Source organism: Nicotiana sylvestris, chromosome 12 (assembly GCF_000393655.2).
Source record: "Nicotiana sylvestris chromosome 12, ASM39365v2, whole genome shotgun sequence".
Classification (NCBI taxonomy): domain Eukaryota; kingdom Viridiplantae; phylum Streptophyta; class Magnoliopsida; order Solanales; family Solanaceae; genus Nicotiana; species Nicotiana sylvestris.
This window is the reverse complement of record NC_091068.1, coordinates 157,426,531-157,448,310: the sequence shown is the minus strand read 5'-3', so window position 1 is coordinate 157,448,310 and position 21,780 is coordinate 157,426,531. Positions and strand designations below refer to the sequence as shown.

General features: G+C 38.3%; 2 protein-coding genes and 1 non-coding gene across 4 annotated transcripts; all 3 read left to right on the top strand.

The window, feature by feature from the left end:
• Window positions 1–1,443: 1,443 nt before the first annotated feature.
• Window positions 1,444–2,439, top strand: LOC138883996 (uncharacterized mitochondrial protein AtMg00860-like). The gene is made up of 2 exons (XM_070164732.1): window positions 1,444–1,473; window positions 1,780–2,439. The coding sequence occupies exons 1-2, from the start codon at window positions 1,444–1,446 to the stop codon at window positions 2,437–2,439; spliced, it is 690 nt and encodes a 229-aa protein (XP_070020833.1).
• A 4,323-nt stretch (window positions 2,440–6,762) lies between these two features.
• LOC104216603 (bZIP transcription factor 29-like) lies at window positions 6,763–10,213 on the top strand. 2 transcript variants are annotated; one of them, XM_009766696.2, is made up of 5 exons: window positions 6,763–6,979; window positions 7,550–8,887; window positions 8,977–9,109; window positions 9,199–9,283; window positions 9,627–10,213. In XM_009766696.2, exons 2-5 carry the CDS (start codon window positions 7,644–7,646, stop codon window positions 9,932–9,934), a joined length of 1,770 nt encoding a protein of 589 aa, XP_009764998.1. In that variant the 5' UTR covers window positions 6,763–6,979; window positions 7,550–7,643; the 3' UTR covers window positions 9,935–10,213. The 2 variants fall into 2 exon arrangements, with proteins under 2 accessions (XP_009764998.1, XP_009764999.1); XM_009766697.2 differs by having other exon boundaries at window positions 6,857–6,979; window positions 7,644–8,887.
• A 1,890-nt stretch (window positions 10,214–12,103) lies between these two features.
• On the top strand, window positions 12,104–12,187 carry TRNAL-CAA (transfer RNA leucine (anticodon CAA)). The gene has a single exon. It is a non-coding gene; the product is annotated as a tRNA-Leu (tRNA).
• Window positions 12,188–21,780: the final 9,593 nt, after the last annotated feature.

Sequence of the window (21,780 nt, the reverse complement as noted above, 5' to 3'; positions counted from 1 at the left end):
TTAAAGTTTCGTCTTCAGTAAATTGACATAAACTCAGCGATGATATTATCTGGAGGTTAGCATATTTATGCTATTTATAACAAGCGATAAATAAGTGTGGATATCTCCCGGATTCAGGCATTTGCCCAGAATATAGACAGGGGTAGGCGTCGGCAGCAGAGTACGGAGAGGACTGAGTCAGGGCAGCGTAAGAGGATGAGATTTGCCAGGTCTCAAGAGCAGTCTTAGGGTAGTTACAGGCTCTAGTACTTCGAATGGCCACCTAGACCTCCGCCACCTCAGCTATAGGGTTACAAGTATGACCGTTATACTCAGTCAGGACCAGGTGAGAGCTCTCAAGCGTCAAGTTTGCAGCGGCAACGAGGTTCAAGGCAGACATGGCCAATTTCGCCGCAGTGTGCCATCTGCGATAAAGGACATTTGGGCCAATGCCGAGCCGGTTCCGATGCTTACTATACATGTGGACGTCCGAGGCATATGATGCGAGGTTGCCCAAATAGAGATTTTAGGGGAATGGCGCAACCAGCGAATTCAGCAACAGGATCAACTATGTCCGTGCATCCTTCAGGCCGCGAGTCTCAGTCTTCGGCTAGTAGAGGTCGAGACAGAGGTAGAGGGTCCAGTTCAGGTGGTAACCAGAATCGTATCTATGCGCTAGCAGGTCAACAGGACCAAGAGTCCTCACCAGACGTTGTGACAGGTATGTTGACCATTTGTTCTCGTGATGTTTATGCCTTGATAGACCTAGGATCTACTTTATCATGTATTACCCCATTTGTCGCGCGAAAATTTGGTATAGTGCCTGAAATACTAAATGATCCTTTTGCGGTATCTACACCGGTCGGAGAATCGATTATCGCTTGACGCGTTTACCGAGGTTGTACGATATCAGTTTGTGGTCGTCGGACCTCAGCTGACCTAGTTGAGCTAGAGATGTTGGATTTTGATGCTATCATGGGAATAGACTGGTTGGCAGCTTGTTATGCCACAGTTGATTGTCGAGCAAAGACAGCCAGATTTCATTTTCCGGGTGAGCCAGTCCTTGAATGGGTAGGTAATACAACGACACCCAGAGGCAGGTTTATTTCCTATCTGAAAGCGAGGAAAATGATCGCAAAAGGGTGCATTTATCATATTGTGCGAGTTAAAGATGCAGATGTTGAGATACCTACACTTCAGTCTATTCCAATAGTAAAGGAGTACGCGGATGTATTTCCAGATGAACTTCCACGTATTCATCCAGAGCGAGAGATTGATTTTGGCATCGATTTACTTTTGGGAACGCAACCAATATCCATCCCTCCGTATAGAATAGCACCTGCCGAATTGAAGGAGTTGAAGGAGCAGTTAAAAGATTTGATGTAGAGAGGTTTCATCAGGCCCAGTACTTTACCTTGAGGTGCACCGGTACTCTTTGTGCGGAAGAAAGACGGATCGCTAAAGATGTGTATCGATTATAGGCAACTGAACAAGGTAACTATTAAGAATAAATATCCCCTTCCAAGGATAGACGACTTGTTTGATCAGTTGCAGGGAGCTAGATGCTTTTCAAAGATAGATTTGAGGTCGGGGTACCACCAGGTTAGAGTTCGGGAGAAAGATATTCCCAAGACAGCCTTTAAAACCCGATATGGCCACTTTGAGTTCCTTGTTATGTCCTTCGGGTTGACAAATGCACCTGCCATATTTATAGACTTGATGAATAGCCTATTCCGGCCATATTTGTATTTGTTCGTGATAGTCTTTATTGATGATATTCTACTTTATTCACGTTCATAGGATGAGCATGTGGATTACCTACGAGCAGTACTCCAAACCCTCCGTAATAATAAATTGTATGCTAAGTTTTCTAAGTGTGAGTTCTGGTTAAAGTCCGTAGCATTCTTGGGGCATATTGTATCCGACGAAGGTATAAAGGTAGACACTCAAAAGATTGAGGCTGTGAAATCCTGGCCTAGACCAACCACTCCGATAGAGATTCGTAGCTTTCTAAGCTTAGCAGGATATTATCGGAGGTTCGTAGAGGGTTTTTCTTCTCTTTTAGCACCATTAACAAAGCTAACGCAGAAAGCGACTAAGTTTCAGTGGATAGAGGCCTGTGAGCAGAGTTTCCAAGAGCTTAAGAACAGGTTGACCTCCGCGCCAGTTCTAGCACTTCCAGAAGGTCCAGATGGTTATGCCATGTATTGTGATGCCTCAGGTGTCGGGATAGGATGTGTCCTAATGCAACATGGGAAAGTAATTGTGTATGTTTCACGACAGTTAAAGAAGCATGAACGGAATTATCCGACCCATGACCTCGAATTAGCTGCGGTTGTCCATGCACTTAAGATGTGGCAACATTATTTATATGGTATTCATGTTAATGTGTCACATATCATAAAAAGCCTGCAATATATCTTCAAGCAAAAAGAGTTGAAGTTGCGACAAAGGCGATGACTTGAGTTATTAAAAGATTACGATGTTAACATTCTCTACCATCCAGGGAAAGCTAATGTTGTAGCAGATGACTTAAGTCGCCGATCTATTTAGCACATGTAGAGGCCGAAAAAAGACAATTAACTAGAGAGATTCATCAATTGGCTTGTTTGGGGGTTCGGTTAGTTGACTCTGGTAATGGAGGAGCTGTACTCCAAAATACTGCAAAATCATCTCTCATAGTTGAAGTAAAAGAGAGGCAGTACGAGGGCCCAGAGTTAGTCGAATTGAGAGAGTGGGTTCCGAAACAAAAGAAGTCGTTGTTAGAACTCAAAGGAGATGGGGTTCTCAGATACATGGGTCGTTTGTGTGTTCCAGATGTAGCAAGGCTACGAGACAGGATTATATCAGAGGCACATTATTCATGGTACTCCATTCACCCTAGGTCGACGCAAATGTATCATGACATTAAGGAGGTGTATTGGTGGAACGATATGAAAAAGAACATTGCTGAGTATGTCACTTAATGCCCTAGTTTCCAGCATGTGAAAATAGAGCACCAGAAGTCCGGAGGGCTAATACAGACTATAAAGATCCCGACATGGAAATGGGAGGCGATAAATATGGACTTTATCATGGGTTTACCTCGTTCCCATTGTAAGTTTGATTCCATATGGGTGATAGTCGTCAGGCTCACAAAATCAGCTCATTTCCTACCGGTCTGATCTACATATACAACAGAGGATTATACAAACTTATATATTAAGGAGATAGTGTGACTACACGGAGTACCCGTATCTATTATATCTGACCGTGGGGCCTAGTTCACAGCACATTTGTGTAGGTCATTACAGAAAGGTCTAGGAACTCTGGTGAATCTCAGCACAACTTTCCATCCACAAACGGATGGACAAGCCGAGCGCATGATTCAGACGCTCGAGGATATGTTACGAGCATGTGTGCTGGATTTTAAAAGAAGTTGGGATGAAAATCTACCTTTTATCGAGTTTTCATATAATAACAGTTACCACTCCAGTATCTAGATGGCTCCGTACGAGGCTTTGTATGAGCGCAGGTGCAAATCTCCCATAGGGTGGTTTGATATTGGAGAATCTGGGTTACATGGGCCTGACCTGGTTTAGCAGGGCATAGAAAAAGTAAAGCTTATCGGGGAGCGACTTTTGACAGCTCAGAGTCGTCAGAAGTCATATTCTGACGTGCGACGACGAGATTTAGAGTTCGGGGTTAATGACTGGGTATTCTTAAAGGTATCACCTATGAAAGGTATGATGAGGTTTGGCAAGAAAGGAAAGCTTAGCCCACGGTATATTGGGCCTTATAGGATCATTCAGAGAGTGAGGCAAGTAGCTTATGAGTTAGAATTACCCTCGGAATTGGAGTCTGTTCATCCAGTTTTTCATGTATATATGTTACGAAAGTGCATTGGCGATCCTACCCAAGTGGTGCCCACAGATGATGTACAGATTATAGAGGACTTGTCATACGAGGAAATTCCGGTTGCCATCCTAGACCGACAAATCCGCAAGCTACTAAATAAGGACATAACATCCATGAAGGTTTCATGGAGAAGTAAGAAGGTGGAAGAGATGACGTGGGAAGCAGAGGAAGAAATGAAGTCTAAATACCCCCACCTATTTCAAAATTTAAACTGAAGATATGACTCGAGGGTATAAACTCTCAGGCCAGTAGGTCATCAGATAAACTCTCATTTTTAACTCTCAGAATTTATAATGGACAGTTGTGTGGAGCTAAGTGTTGCTATTTATAGATAGTGGCCATGTGTGGCATGTATAGTAAGTTTTCTGGCTGCATACAGGTTGGTTTCAGTCAGATGTACGAAAGAGACTCCGACAAAAATGTTCCCAAAGTATCTAAGAATAGACATTCGAGGACGAATGTTTCTAGAGGGAAGGGATGTTACATCTCACATTTTTTTCGTACGTTAAAGTTTTGTCTTCAGTAAATTGACGTAAATTCGGGATGATATTATCTGGAGGTTAGCATATTTATGCTATTTATAACAAGCAATAAATAAGTATCATGAAGGATAAAGGATGCACGAATTAGAGAAAACGAGTTTTGTTGAAAATGGCCAATTTGAGATAAAATACGGATCAAGTAATAATACCCGATAATTATAAACTAGTACCATGCGAGGTAGCATATGACCACGGTAGTATAATGTATAAAGTATATTAAAAATAAGTAAAATTTTAAGTAATTTGGGATAATTTTTAAATTATGCGGGTAATTGATTAATTACCGGGTAACAGAACATTACCCAGTTAACTAATAAGTGGATAAAGATTAATTATCTCACCCCCCAACCCCACGCGGTAGCCTTCAATGATATAAGTAATGACTAAGTCATTCCTTGCTAGGTGTCATGAAGATACCATTTCCAAGACTTGACTAATCAAGTCTTTCACTTAATGACTAAACAAAACTATACTAAGTTCATTTGAATTGTTCCAAAACCAAGAACAGACGTAAGACCTCGCACTTCCTGGATGTTAGCCATTTTATTTTCAATCGATTCCTAAAAAAAAATCCCAACAAGAATTATTAAGGTTTTAGCAACATAATTACGTTTTGCGATTCTAGCGGAGTACGGTGCAACCTGTTCCAAGAATATCATACGGATTTCCCCTACTCCAAGTATGTTAAGGCTAAGTTTTTCCTTCATTTTATCATGATATCGTAGTTACATAAGTTTGATAACGAGGCATAGAGAAAAATTCGTATCCCGGAATTTATGCATATTTTGCTAGTCTCGCAAATTACATATATTTTCCTAGTTTTGTAAGTTACCTTACCGGGACTGCATATTCAGTTGAGTATTTCCTTTTTCCGATCAAAAGAGCAGAGAGTTTACATATATAAAGTATTAAAGTATTTTCATTACCATCGAGCTATAATCGATGGACATGCCTCTATTGGGCAACCTCTGATCAGATGGTAAGTTATATACCGAGCCTGTTGTGGCCGAGCGCCTATGAGCGAGCCCAGTTGGTCGAGATATAGAGCCTAGTATGGCCGAGCGTCTATGAGCGAGCCTACTACAGCAGAGCAATTATATATATATACCGAGCCTTCTAGGGCCAGACAACTATTTTACTCACTATATTGAGAGAGTTAGTCAGTATCAGTAGATGAGCATATCTTCAGATTTTCTTTGACCCCCAGTCGTTTTCAGTTATTATATTATCAGTTCAATTTCAGCTTCAGTATATTGCCTTACATACTCGGTACATTATTTCGTACTGACGTCCCTTTCTGGGGGCGCTACATTTCATGCGTGCAGGTTCATACAGACAGACGGGTAGACCTCCTCAGTAGGTGTTGTCCGAGTTCAGCTTTATCGGTAAGCTCCCCTTCTTTCGGAGTTGCTGAGTCTAGCAGTGTGGTGTATATATGTAGATAGGTTATGGGTAGGTCGGGGCCCTGTTCCGATCACAATACATCTATCAGTAGAGGCTTGTAGACATATCCTGTCAGTTAGTATAGTATGTTGGGCTTGTAGGCCCTGTACGTATATTTTGTTGGCTTGTCAGTTGTAGTAATTATAACGTCCTTGCCGGCCCAGCTTTATGTTGACATTAGTCAACGTTAGTCTCCATTTAGTTTTATATTTTGTATCGCACATTATCTTGTAATGTGGCCCATAGCCAAAGTATGACATTACATGTTCAGCGTCTCTTAGTCGCAAGTGGTACGCAAGGATAGATGAGACACTAGGTGCCGGTCTAGCCCCCGGGCTCGAGGCCTGAACCAGTCGATTTTCTGTATTAAGCAATTTTTCAGTCATTACTTTGAAATATTTTCATATTAATATTAAGCTAAATTTAAATTTTATTCAGTGTGTAAGCACTCACTAACTACGTGTGTGGACATAAAAATTAAATTTTTGAAAAAAAAGTAGTATTTTGAGCTAAGTTGAAAAATTATATTTGAAATTTAAAATTATGTTTGTATATGTATTTTACTTGAAAAAATATTATAGTTTTATGAGTGAGGAAAATAAATTCTTGAAAAAATTTATTTTCGAAAATTTTCCAAAAAACTTGCAAAATTTTATGGAACACATTTTAATACCTTTTTTTTAAAAAAGAAAAAAATATTTGATGGACAAAAATTAAAACGAGGGAATATAAATATATTAGATGGAGGAGAAATTCATTGCTACATAATCTGCGGTGATAGAGCTAAAAAGATTGGATAAATGCAGTCGGAATGAAATTGAAATGCGGCCCAAAAGCACATTCCACCTAAATGAAATTGAAATTCATATTAAATTCACGCGTCTTGAGTACTAGTACTCCTAATTACAGAAACAAAGCACCAGTAGACAGTAGTAGTAATATTCATGAAATCCGTGCAAATCACAGTAGTAGTTGTAACCATTCATAGCTATAGAGATTATATACCAAACAAAAAAGCAGCAATAATACACAGAAAAAAATAAGAAGAAAAATAGAGAGAAGAAATTTCCTCCTTTGCCATTTTATATTCAGACCCTTCAGTCATTGCTCAGTTTCAGGTACTCTTAAGCTCGGATTTAGTATAAATTTGTGTAATTTAAAGACCTTTTGATTTTAGTTTGAGTTGAAAATAGTTAGTTCAAATATGTAGATCCGCTCATGGTCTAAAAATTACAGTTTTTATAGTACTTAATGTTCATTTCTTGGTTTATTGATTGTTTATTTGAAGATTAAACTTGGGTATTTCTTAGTTTTTGTTTGAAACCCTTTTTGGGTTTTGTGTTATTTATGAACTTGATGGTCAAAGATTGCAACTTTTTTTTTCTACTGAATATCCATTTCTTGATTATTCCTTGTTTTGGAGCTTGCACTGTAATTTGGTTTCAGTGATTGTTTATTTGTTTGTGAGCCGAGGGTCTATAGGAAACAAACTCTCTACGTTCAAGGTGGGGGTAAGGGCTGCTTATACTCTACCCTCGCCAGACCCCGCTCGTGGGATTTTGTTGTTGTTGTTGATTGTTTGTTTGTTTGATGATTGAAATTGGTCATTTTTTGGTTTTTGTTTGAATTCCTTTTTGGGGTTTGTGGTATTGATGAGCTTGGCTTGAGATTTTACCTTTCAAATTCAGGTGCCAAGAGCTGCAAAATTAGGGATCATTTTTTTTGTAAAAGTGGAGGGTTTAATAAGATCACTGATTGATAATAGTTGAAAATTTGGAGCAGATGGGGGGTGAAAGTGATGAAGCTAATACTGAGATGATGCGGAGACTTCAATCATCATTTGGGACATCATCTTCTTCCCTACAGAAACCCCAATATATTTCGACGAACCAACTCGACATACCTCAGTTGTCTACTTCCCAGTTTCATGGTCAAATGCGGCAGTTTTCTCCTAATTTTGGTGTTGAAAATAGTACCAAAAGGGTTGGTGTATCGCCTTCTCATCCGCAAATGCCCCCTATTTCGCCATATTCTCATATCCCAGTTGGCAGGCCGACAAGCCAGCAACACGGTATGCAGAGTTTTACTACTCAAGGGCCCTCACATTCGCGTTCTTTATCACAACCATCATTTTTCTCACTTGATTCATTGCCACCCCTGAGCCCTTCGCCATATAAAGAATCCCTCTCGACGTTCATCTCTGACCCTGTCGCAGCTGATGTGTCAATGGAGGATCGGGATGGCAATTCACATTCCTCATTGCCGCCCTCACCTTTCTCTAGGTGTAATTCATCAAGGGTAGGAGAGAGTCTTCCTCCTCGTAAGGCTCATAGAAGGTCTAACAGTGATATCCCGTTTGGCTTTTCTAGTATTATGCAGTCCTCACCACCGCTTGTTCCATCAAGGAGTCCTGCACAGTTGGTTAAACGTGAAGCTTATTGGGATAAAAGCAATGATAAAAATGCTGAGGGAATGGGTGAAAGAAAATCTGAAGGAGAAGTCGTGGATGACCTGTTTTCCGCGTATATGAATTTGGACAATATTGAGTCATTGAACTCCTCGGGTGTAGATGAGAAGCAGGGTAATGAGAACCGTGAAGATTTAGATAGTAGAGCCAGCGGTACAAAGACAAATGGATGTGACAGCAGTGACAATGAAGCAACAAGCAGTGTGAATGACAGCGGCAGCAGTATGCATACACTAGGGATGTCTTCTTCAACTGAGAAGAGGGAGGGAATCAAAAGGAGTGCTGAGGGAGATATTGCTCCGACTGTTAGGCACTACAGGAGTGTTTCGATGGACAGTTTTATGGGGAAGTTAAACTTTGGTGACGAGTCGCCGAAGTTGCCTCCATCCCCTGGACCACACCATGGCCAACTATCACCCACAAATTCACTTGATGCGAATTCGGAGAGCTTCAGTTTGGAGTTTGGGAATGGCGAATTCAATGGAGCTGAATTGAAGAAAATTATGGCGAACGAGAAACTTGCTGAGATAGCCTTAGCTGATCCAAAACGTGCCAAAAGGTAGTATTCCCTTTAAAGTGATGCATGGATTTTGATTTCCTTTTCTCCGTGCTCCTGACTTAGCATATATTTTATATTTATTGTTTTAGGATTTTGGCCAACCGTCAGTCTGCTGCTCGTTCGAAAGAGCGAAAGATGAGATATATTGCGGAGTTGGAACACAAGGTACAAACCTTACAGACTGAAGCCACCACATTGTCTGCTCAACTCACTCTACTGCAGGTAATCATCTCTACTTTCGGTATCGTTTAGTTCAAAGCTTCTTGTCTTCCTGTTCTCATATCTTGGACGTGTCTTCTAATTGCATTCAGAGAGATTCTTCTGGACTCACAAGCCAAAACAATGAGCTAAAATTCCGTCTGCAAGCTATGGAGCAGCAGGCTCATCTCCGTGATGGTATGCATCTTTCTTTTGCGATACATTACTTTCATATCTCTGCTCAAATTATATGTGAGTTCGTACTCAAGTATTCACTTTATGTGATATGGTTTCACTGCAGCCAAAGTGTTGCTCTTCCTCCGAAATGACTGATTGATATTTGCTTGCATTTAGCATCGTTTCTGGATCGAATATGATATTCTGTTTATGACAATGCTAATAGTAAAAACGCAAATCTTCAAAATTTTAAAGCCTGTGAGGTTTTGCGGTCTAGAAGTCAAGTATCAAAACCTTCTTTTGCTTTTTTATTAATTTATGAATAAGTATCAAACCTTATGGTGTATTTTCTTGAATATGGCAGCTCTAAATGAAGCATTAACTGCTGAAGTTCAACGCTTGAAGATTGCTACTGCTGAACTAAATGGAGATGCTGCCAAATTTCAGCAGCTTTCTCTCAATCCCCAGATGTTCCAGTTGCAGCGACAGATGGCTACTCAACTAAGCATGCATCAGTTGCAGCATCAGCAGCAGCAGCAGCAACAACAACAACAACAACAACAACAACAACAACAAGAAAAAGCATCATCGCAACATCAACAGCATGCGCAGGCAAAGCAGCAGCAGCAGCAGCAAAACAGCAGTGCACCTGCAATGCATGGGTCGAAGTAGTTGGAAATCTCTGGTTCTCATTATATTTATATTAGCCTCTATGATAGTTTCATAACTAGTAATTTCATTCAATGCATTCATTCATTAGTTCTCCATTCACAACAAAACACCCTAAGATGTCGGTAATTTCTCCATTCATTCAAAGCATGCATGTTCATTTGAGTGACTCATACAGAAGCGTTTCATCGAAGACAGTTTGGTTTAAGATCACATTATATTTTTTTTTGCCATGATATTTGTAAAGTTGCGTTAAATTCAACGTCTCCTCTGTTCTTTTCAGTTTACGTCCAGTTATTTCTTCATCGGCTTCTATTAGTGCTCCTAAATGTGTATGTCAATGGGGATATTGTCCCAAACTTAGGTTATCAAGCTCTTTTATTGTTTTGGACTCGTTCTTTAAATTTTTTTTGGATAAATTGCACCTTTGGATAATGTGTTGCAGTAGCAGGATGAATTTAGCTTAGGTGGTGTTAACCCTCGTAGTTTATGCCATACCTAGAGAGAACTGTGGAATCCGCCATTGCGTCAAGGTATGCTGTCCACATTACACCCCTTGAAGTGTGGTCCTTCTTGAAACCTGCACAAATACAAGATGCTTTATGCATTGGGTTACCCTTTAACTCTGATGTGAGAATTATTCTTATATAAAAAAAAAACTATGATGTGAGAATTATGTTCTGTCTGCACCTAGCATATATGGTTTACAGATCTGTTAATATCTGAGAAAGACTGCCATGACAAAAATGTAAAAAAGATGGAGTTTGGGTTTGATTCAATTCTAAAAGCTGACTAGTGAGGTGAGGTTCGAGATCATTCAACTAGTCTCTAACACCCTTTTAACACATTCAGAGCCTTTTTGGTTGCTTCTCGAAGGCTAAAAGTATTTTTTTTGGTTAAAAAAGTACTTTTTGAAAAATTTGATATGTCAAGATAAAAAAGTATTTTTAAACAGCAGCAGAAGTAATTTTTCTGTTTTTGGGGAGAAGCTATCAATTCTAGCTTCTGAAGCAGAAAATTAATTTATTCCTTATTTTTAATATTTTTTTCCCTTTCCTTTTTATTTCTACCATACCTTTCTTCTCTTTTTTATTTCAACATATTTGTATTCTCTTTCTCCTATTTCTAAGAATAGATTTTTAATTTATATGGAATAATGCATTTTGAATTATTTAAATTATCTAGATACTCAATGTTATTGCTTTGGAATAACTATATTTTATGTTGATTAGAATTTTTAATTTATATTTTTACTTTATGTTTTATATTTTAATTAATTCTTTTATAAGAAAAATTTAAATTTATTTTTCTTTTTTAAATAATATTAATTACAAACTGAATCTTTACCGTCCTTTTTTCGTAACTTGATACTTAAAAGTATTTTTTGGAAAGATTGACCAAACATATTGAGTTTGCAAAAAGCACCACTCAAATGAATTAGCCAAACATAAACTGCTATTTTGCAAAAGTATTTTTTGAAAAAAATACTTTTTAAAATAAGTAATTTTTGACACCTTAACCAAAGAGGCTCTCAGACTTGGACAACTATAGCGTGAATAACAACATAACACAAGGGTGGAACATTATAAAACACTGATATAGATGAGTTTGACTCAGATATTACATAAAGAAAACGAAGTTTATATTCAACTCAACATCCAAAACGGACAAGTTTGATTTAGATATCATGTAAAGAAAATGAAGATTGTCGGGTGTGTTTGGTATAAAGAAAAATGTTTTCCGTGAAAAGTGTTTTTCAAGAAAATATTTTTTTGAAAAATAAGTAGTAATTTTATTCATTTTCTGGTATTTGGTACGTAAATTAAGGAAAATAACTTTTCAAGAATATTCATAAATAATTTAGATACAATAAACATGAAGCCATAAACTTTCGAACGAACAACCTTCCGAACCCACAAATTTCATAAACCTCCGAATCACTAAACTTTTGAAATTTGAAAAAAAAAGCCTTTTTGGAGAGAAGGGGTGGGATAGGTGGGTGGGTATGGGGGTGTAAGGTGGGTTGGTGAGGGTAGAAAAGGTTGAGAAGGAGTTTTGAAAAATATTTTTGCTTCTCTTGATAAGGAAAACAACATTCTAGACGTCGTAGGAGTATAAATGTTCCTAATTATTAACGATACTATATATGTATTTGCTCCAAATGAACACCAAGTCAGGATGGCCGAGTGGTCTAAGGCGCCAGACTCAAGTTCTGATCCTCGTGAGAGGGCGTGGGTTCAAATCCCACTTCTGACATTTTTGCCTTCTCATTTTTCTGCGCCTTTTATTCCCTCTTATATAATTTCTCCTAATGCAATCTGCGTCCCTTTTATTCGTAAACATTTGTTTCAATTTAATTAAGAATATCATTAAAAGGTTATTAATTCATAATGCAATATATGGTATATAGCCTGTACCTTTCCAAATCCACATCTGGTGATTTGTATGTCCCATAATTTTTTTTTTCTATCATTGAAAATCGAAATAACATGTGGAATAGTGATGTCTATGACCAATCATTCCGTGCATGTGCTAGTCGATCCACACTATCTGCTTTGGGAAATACTAGTGTCAGTGTCTGGATAAATGCACAGAGAAACTGGTTTTCCACCACCTCAAAGAATATAACGATTTTCAGTTACTAGGTTTATGTGTTCAATACTTGGGAAAACTTTCTTTACTAAAAAATACCAATGAAAAATATTGATGATTGTTTTCCGGGAAATATGGTTATCCGCTTTAACAGTTATTTTGATAAAAAGAAAGGGATTAAAGACAAGTAAATCGTAATCAATCCAAACCCTTTATCTTGTAGCTGAATCGGTATGATGTATAGCGGCGGAGATAGGATTTCCGCTATGGGAGTTTCAAAAAAAAAAAAAAAATACAAAATTAAAAGGGGCTGTAACCAGTGGAAATTGAACCAGCAACGTCACAAAAGTTTTGAACCCATTGACCATTGAAATATGCTTTCGAGCTATGGCAAGCAGATTCAATATATATATATATATGCATAAAGCGAATTTTGTCTTATATGTATAGTGTAATTTCCCTATGAAAGAGGTTCGGGTGAATCCCCTTCTACCCCTAATTCCGCCCATGATGATGTATATGAAAATAAAGACTAAAGTTATAGCAATGAATAACCAAGGCAAAAGCTAAAGAAGGTTCGATATTAAGTTGTGTATTTCTTGCAAGTATTCTTCGAGAGACAACAAAGAATGAGAGAGAGAGATGCGTTACAAGTTGTCTTAGATGGTTCCCTAGAGGGACGAAAATGTTCCTCCTTTTAGCTTTTATGAGAAGCTAATTATATAAGTCAAGAATGATCTCTTTCTAAATTTGGAAATAATCTAACTTAAATTTCCAACTCTATCCTTAATAAGAAACTTTTATAACCACACAAATACTCTAGACCGCATTTTGACTTGTTTAGGACCACAAATTCTAAAAGTCTTCATTTTTTCTTAAACTCCGTGCCCAGTCAAATATGTTCACATAAGTTGGAACGGGGGAAGTATTAGAAAACATTTCAGGTTTGGCACAGTGCTCGATAATGGCAGGTCTTAGAGGGTTGGTGAGAATGCGCTTTAGCTGACACTAGAGTTAGGACAAAAAAAAAAGATCCGTTGAACCCGGTGTCATTACCCAATCAGTCAACGATAACTTTAATCATTCTGAGACGACACCCTTGTCTTGAGATACCGGTGATCTTTGAAGCCCCCAACCAGGGCCTCCAACCGCGATATCACAGAGTGTCCGACTCTGGTCGGGCCAAGGCTTCCACGTGTCGCATCGTTATTGATTCACGTAGCAGGTCTTGGATTTTCATTCCATACAATGATATCATCTCTTTATATTTTCTATATTATTCGGCCCAACTCATATTTAATCCATGACTTCTTGAATATTATCACAAGTTGAGAGAATTCTTAGTCCCCCAAACTTGAGGAACTCCCAATTTGAGTATTTGCAAATATGAAAGCTAAACTCATTGGTTATCCATTTTTAAGTGTATAATATTACATCTCGCGTTTTTGTGCGGTAAAAGTTTCGTCTTCAATTAATTGACGTAGACTCGGGGATGAGGTTATCTTGAGGTTAACGTATTTACGCTATTTATAACAAGCGATAAGTAAGTGTCTTGAAGGATAAAGAGTACATGAATTAAAGAAAATGAGTTTCGTTGAAAGTGGCCAATTTGGGATAAAATACGGGTTGAGCGATAATACCTGATAATTATGAACTAGTAACATGCAAGGTACCATATAACCACGGTAGTATAATGCATAAAGTATATTAAAAATAAGTAGTATTTTTAGGTAATTTGAGATAATTCTTAATTATACGGGTAATTGATTAATTAAAGGGTAACAGGACATTGCCTAGTTAATTATTAAAATATGAGATAAAGATTAATTCTCCCCCCTCCCAAAAAAAATGTGACAAAAGGCCACCAGTTAAGAGTATTCTAAGGACTAGGTGACTATCTAAGATTTATTGGAATTTAACAAGTAAAGACTTATTACAAGTCTTATCCCATTTTCATTTGGACAAAAGAGAACCAAAGACGTTCATAAATCTAAAAGTAAGAAACATACATCATTTCGTAGTTCAAATACTACAAGAACAGAAGCTTAATTCCATCCAATTTTACAGTTCCAAATTCAATTCCAACGAGAATTTGTTAGAATCGTAGCAACGTAAAAATTTTGTGGTTCTATAGGAGTACGGTGCAATCTTCTCCAAGAGTATTATACGGAGTTTTCCCTACTCCAGGTATGTTAAGGCTATCCCTCCTTTCTTTTTGGCATGATCCATACGAAATAAATGAAACGAGCAAATGCACAACTTTTATAAATGATTCTATTCATAGAAATCCTAGGAGTGTCTATATTCTTGATTCCCCATGTGAATTATTATTATATCTTCTGTTCATGGGTCTCAGAATAATACGCAATTGAAAAAGTTTATCCGCAAGGAATATCGAGATTATTACATATTTTTCATGCATTTCATTCATTTATGCATGTGCATTGACCCATGAACAGATGACGTTATATACGCGTACTTATATATGTATATATATGTAAATGGTATATGGGAAAAAGTTACGACATTATATACGCACTACTACCTGATCAGTTGGTATACGTTGATGATATTGCCCATAGTGGCCGAGACGATATGATGGGATACCCTAAGAGGTTTGATGATATTATGTACACCCATACATATGCATGACACGATATTTATATGCACGTGCATGACATTATAAATGTTTCAGAATTTACAAAATTATTCAGATTTACAGATAGATTTCTTTATTCCATGTTCCATCTATGTCTCTTATGTACTAACTTTCATGCCTTACATACTCAGTACATTTTTCGTACTGACGCCCTATTTTACGGGGCCTGCGTTTCATGCCCGCAGGTGTAGTTAGGCAAGCTGACGGTCCCCCTTCTTAGGATCCTTGATCAGCGAGAGTTGACGTGCTCTACTTGAATCAGAGTTGCCTTTTATTTTAGTACGATATGCTTGTACATGTATATATGGGTATGATGTGGCTCAGTCCCGTCTTTGCACAGTTGTATTTCTATTAGAGGTCTGTAGATATTTATGTCCATTTGGATAGAATGTGTCCTTGTCGGCTTTCAGTTTTAAGTATATAGTTGTCTATTGCGGCCTTGTCCGCTCGCCCACTGTAATCCGCATGTATATATATATATATATATCTTTTGGACACATTTTCCTCGCGTATGTTATTCTCATGATTCAGCAGATATTATTCATGTTTATATCTTAGTCGCATGCTTAAGGGTGTTCGACAGGTAGGACTCGAGCACTTGTCGCAACCCATCAGTTTGGGTCGTGACAAAAGTGGTATCAGAGCAGTTCTGTCCTAGGGTTGTCTACAGATCATGTCTAGTAGAGTATTGTTTATGGGTGTGTTGTGCACCGCACTTATAGACATGAGGCTACATGACATATAGGATGTTATCCTATCTTCTTGTCTTAGATCGTGCAATATAAGAATTCATGTTCCTAACAATATGTTATATTTTCATCGACGCCTCCAAAGACTACAGTCGCCCAGAAGGGAAAGTCCATGGCTGGTGAGACTACTAGTCGAGCGCCACGAGCTACCAAGGATCGGGGAGAGTCTCATAGTGAGATTCCATCTCAGAATTCACATACCCTTTGTCACACCTCCTTTTTCCGCACCCGAGGGGGCGCAGGGGAGTTTTTTCCAATTAAAGGACAATCGAAACGGGATTGGTTTAATTATTTCAGAGTCGCCACTTGGGAGGTTTAGGGTGTCCCAAGTCACCAATTTTAATCCCGAATCGAGGAAATGAATGACTCCATATTACAGTCTGCGTACCAGAAATCCGGATAAGGAATTCTGTTAACCCGGGAGAAGGTGTTAGGCATTCCCGAGTTCCGTGGTTCTAGCACGGTCGCTCAACTGTTATATTTGGCTTATTTATCTGATTTTAAATACAATATGAACTTATGTGCAAATTTTATCTTTCAACCGCTTTTATCATTTACTGTTATTTTTAAGAATTGCAACGTTGTGAAAATGTATCTCGAACCGCGTTACAATCAATGTACCCGTGGTCGTCGACACACTTTGACTCTGTTGAGATTTGGATTTGGGTCACATCAATGTGCACCCGAGTTTAAGGAAATTAAATTATTAAAGGCGAGCCTAAAGCGACTAGCGTATTTATTTTTTGGGTAAGACCGTGGAATTTTACTAAACGGTCCATCCCGAAGTCCAAATAATTTTTAAAGCAAATATTTACTGAGGGCCCCACAATTTGTATTTTATTTGGCGAGGCTCATCTCATTCTTATTTTTTAAAATGAATTTGCAACGTCATGGACACGCATCTCGAACCACGTCACAATCAATGTACCCGTGATTAGAAACACATTTCGACTCCGTTGAGAATTGGATTTGGGTCACATAAATGTGCACCCGAGTTTAAGAAGGTAAAATTTATTAAGGCGCGTCCTAAAGAGTCTAACGTATTGTTATTTTGGGAAGAGGCCGTGAAGGTTCATTAAACGGCCAAATCCAAAGTCTAGTCAATGGTTATGTATTTTATTGAGGGCCCCGGCGGTTTGTGATTTATTTGGCGAGGCTCGTCTCATTTTTATTTTAAAAGGATAAACCTATAGCGACTACATTTTCTATTAAGTTCGTCTCTAAAATAAAAGAAAAATCTCCTAATTATTTACATGCTGAAAAACGCAACTTATTAGTTATTAAGTTACGGCTTATGTGAACGGAAAATTGCGATCGCGTTTGTACAAGGAAAAACTGCTTTCATTTCACATTTTATTATTTGCTAGAACATGAGATAAATACACAATAATATCAAAGCCGATTAACTATTCTTCAAATAATTTAAACTAGCATTATTAGATGAAGAAATCATACATATGCAACCTCATTACTCATTAATTAATCGACTACATTTTTATACGAAGAGAGGAAAATTAATATTCAAACACAGATCCAAACAAAAGAATTCAACAGGAACAGGAGCCTGATTAATATTTCATTTTTCGCTTCAAGCCAAGAGTGTACAAATGTGTACCTGGAAACAGCAGTACAAGAACAAAGAAGTAGGAGTCAGCAACAGTAATAACGCAGCAACAGCAGGTTCCGCAACACCGCAAAACCAGTAACGACCAGTAGAATAACCCAGTGACAGATTGAAAACTCAGCAGTGAAAAAAGTACAATCGCAGTCAAAGCAGAAGAGAGAAAAGACACGAGATGCAGTAGCTTCGGATTTTTGAATAACACTCGAAGAAAAGCGAACAGAAATTATTCGAGTGAAAGTTCAAATTGGATTTCTCTTTTACTCTCACAAACTCTCTCAAGTATCTCTTAATATTCAAGTTCTAAAAACTCTCTTCTTTTTTTTCTCTAAAAAAAATCCTCTCAAGGTTCAAGTTCTACTCTTTTCAAAAAACCTCCTCTTAATGTCAAGAATAGTCCTCTATATATAGCAAGACAAGTCTTCAATTCCCAACCCCAAAATTATTCTCCCAATGGCATGTTTTGTCCCACTACATAATGTTTTCTTTATTTTAAACTTTGTCCCCCATGCCTACATTAAATAAATACCACATTCCCAACCCATTACCATATGTCCCCCATGCCTATATTAAAAAAGTACAAGATTCCTCCCCATTATGTTTTGTCTTGTCCCCCATTACATTAAACAAGTACATCAAAAACCCCACCCCATTATATTTGTTCCCCATGCTTAACATAAAGAATCAAAATAATGTTTAATTACCAAACTACCCCTCCTGCCTTGTTGCAATTACAAATCTACCCCCGAATGCAATGCAATTTACCAAATTACCCTTCTGCTCTAAACAATCAATTAATCATAACTCAACCAAAATATAGTCAAGATGACCAATTTCTCAACAATCTTCAACAACAATTTACATGAACATGATGAACAACACAAACTCCAAATTAATGGAAATAAATCAACCATATCGGGAACCAATCCTGGTTAATTTAGACCATTAATGGATGAACAAAGAGACAATAATACAAACAACAATATGCATGATTCAAATTAAACTAACAAATCAAAGACAAACATAAACTCATATTAAATCACTGGATTTAAACATGAACTTCAAACCAAGACGAACATGAATTTAATCTATCTTTAAGCAACAAACATGACGGATTCTAACGATTCAAACAACATTAATATTTTCTGGAAAATACATAACACATGAAACAAATTGAAGAAATAATTAATTAAATTTCAATTTGAATCTAACAAACATCAAACCAACAAATATTCACTTAAACCACAATACAAACATGAAATAAATATGAAAAACAGTTAATTAATCTTTCATTTGAAATCTGAAAAATTAATTTAACAAACAACACATGAACATGAACTAAAAAATTAATTCAAACGATAAACAAAACAAACATTTGCCGATTTTAGATTCGAAAATATCAAAACAAAATACGGACAAAAATAAAACTCAAAAAAAAACTAACCGGATCGAAACGACGAACAACGACTAAACAAACAACGAACTCGACGAGCCTCGACCAAAGCTCGAACCAACGATGACGAACACGACGAACATGAACCTACGAAGCAATATCGGCGGTTGACAACTGAATCCATGCCGAAGCTATACCGGCAGTTGGCGCGGCGGAAGTGAAGCAGCCAAAGCATCCATGGACGACGAGGGTTTAGTACAAACCCATATGAGAGGTCGACGGACAGCGGCGACGCGACAGTTGGGGACGACTGGACGTCGAGCAGCTGCTCGTCGAGGAGGAAAGCTATGGCGGACAGGCGTAGCTCGGGGGACTGCCGGACTGGTTTGGGTGGTGTCCGCGTGGGTTCGACGGGCAGTAGTAGCTTGCGCGAGCTTGCAGCTGAAAGCAGAAGAAACAAGGTGGAGGAGGGCAGTGTTGACGACGGGGTTTGGAAGATGAAACAACAGCTATGGCTGCCGCTTGACGATGCTGGACGGGTGGTGCTAGAGGCGGAGGGGTCTGTTTGGTGGTGAAGCTGGTGGCGACGGGATAGTGACGACGCAACAGCAACTAATGGAGAAGATGCATCGACATCCATGGTCGTAGCAAAAGCTAGCAGCAGCAAGTGCAGCAATGGCGGAGAAGGCAGCGACGACGAGGCAGCAACTGCGTAGCAGCAGGGTTAACGACTGAACGTAGAAGCAGCCATGGATGTCGAGCAAGCTTCGAGCTTAACAAATGGAATGAAACAAATGGCAGCAGGGTCGCTTGGAGGATCAACGACTTCCAGCGAGTTTTGGGCGTGTGTGTGTTTGTGTTGTGGTCGGCTTTGGTTGTTGTTTAACAATGGTGAAGATGGGGTAGCCATGGTCGTTTGGACGAAGTTGCAAGGGGCAGCCATGGGAGGGTTTTGGGAGCTTGAGGAAGAAAGAGAGAATGAGAGGGGATGGGGGCGGATAGTTTAGGTTTCTTTAGGGTTTTCCTTTTTTTCTTTTTCTTTTTTTTTGTTTTGTTTTGTTTTGTTTTGTTTTTGTTTTTTTGAAATGCAAGATAGGGGTGTTGGGTTATGGGTTGGGTTAATTGGGCGGACAGGGTCGACCCATGTGAAGTGGACTGGGTCGTGGACAATTGTTTGGGCCTGGGGTTGAAAATTGAAGAAATGACCCAATCCGATTTTTATTTGTATTTTTGTTATCTTTTCTTCTTTTATTTTCTAAAACTAAATAATAAGAATACTTAAATTATTATTAGGAACTAAATTAAGTTATAAAAGCGCAAATTAACTACCAATAACAATTAACGCACAATTAAGTAATAATTAAGCATAAAATTGTTCATTTGGGCATTAAATGCTAAAAATGCAAAATATGCATATTTTTGTAATTTTAATTTTTGTAAAACTAAATTAATTACTAACAATTGTAGAATTAAATCCTACATGCAAAAATGTGACCTGTTTTTGTATTTTTTATTAATTTAACAAATAAGCAAACACAGACAAATACAAATAATTATCTAACAATATCACAAAAGTACTCAAAATTGCACACCAAGGAAAATCATTTTATTTTGCATTTTTTGAGAGTATTTCTCATATAGGGCAAAAATCACGTGCTTACAGCTGCCCCTCTTTGCCCGGAGACACGAAGGGTTTTCGTGCAAAGATAAAGCGAGCGATTTTTGCCCATCCGAGTACTCCGTGTGAAGCATTTTTTTTTTTGAATTTGAAAAAAAGATTTAACCGAACCTTTGCTTCAAAGGTTTCCTACATATCCCTGGCTAAAGGGGAATCAGGTTAATGTAGTTCGGGAAGTTTTGGTAGCTGGGACTACCGTGGGACTGCGATGTTACTGCTGTTGCATGCTGCTATTACTGCTTACCGATCTCCTTATTACACCGTGCTTAAAAATAAAACAAGAAGCTAGGCTAGATTGAAATTTGTTCCTGTTGCCTTGCTTTCTTATCGGCTTGTATTTCATCCGGTGCTTTTCTTCCTTGAATTTTGGAATGATACTGGCCATTTGCTTTTCTGAATACCAGTTTTCATCATTTTGCTCGGTCCGCTGGGGACATGGCTTTCTTCATCAAACTTGTTATGCTGGGCATGATTTAATGTTCACCAGCTGCTTTTTTTTTTCAAGACGCTTTTTTCCTTCCTTTTGACTCACGCGCCTGAATTTGTGCTAGGATCTCTTGTTGCAACCTTCTGCTTCCCGGTGCTGGGGATTTTTATTGTTTCCTGTAGGGGATTCCCGCTGTAACCCTCTGTTTTATTGTCTTCTGACTTGATCTTGAAAAATATTCCTCTGTTCTACAGGCGGACTCATGACTTCTTCTATCTTCAACACGCCACAACCTCCGTTCTACAGGCGGGTCCCTGACAATCAAAACAAACAAAACAAACAAAATTTCCTAACCCAGTTTGTACTGGGAAGATTTGTTAGTCGTTAGCAAAATCGTAACTCACTTACACTACTGATGCAATGATGAGAGTAAACTAAAGACTAGGCTAGGATGTGCATCTCCTATGAGTAAAACCAAAACTCTTGCTAGCAAATGTGTCTGCTAAAATAAAAACCTCAATGACTCAAACTAGAAAGTGTGTCTTCTATGGTTGAATCGGAATGAGCTAAACTAGGAAGTGCGTCTCCTAAGGGTGAAAACTTCAGTGACTAGAACTAGGAAGTGCGTCTCCTATGAATAAAATCTCGATTAGGAAGTGCGTCTCCTACGGGTAAACTTCAAAAAAACTGGACTAGGAATCGTGTCTCCTATGGTCGGACTTAAAATGAA

What these genes read in the sequence shown, in the direction of transcription:
- LOC138883996 (XM_070164732.1), top strand. Translation starts at nt 1,444, where the DNA reads ATGTGTATCGATTATAGGCAACTGAACAAG. An exon ending in ATTATAGGCAACTGAACAAG is followed by an intron (nt 1,474 to 1,779) that starts GTAACTATTAAG and finishes TCACGTTCATAG; the next exon opens with GATGAGCATGTGGATTACCT.
- LOC104216603 (XM_009766696.2), top strand. Translation starts at nt 7,644, where the DNA reads ATGGGGGGTGAAAGTGATGAAGCTAATACTGAGATGATGCGGAGACTT. An exon ending in GATCCAAAACGTGCCAAAAG is followed by an intron (nt 8,888 to 8,976) that starts GTAGTATTCCCT and finishes TTATTGTTTTAG; the next exon opens with GATTTTGGCCAACCGTCAGT. An exon ending in GCAGGCTCATCTCCGTGATG is followed by an intron (nt 9,284 to 9,626) that starts GTATGCATCTTT and finishes TGAATATGGCAG; the next exon opens with CTCTAAATGAAGCATTAACT.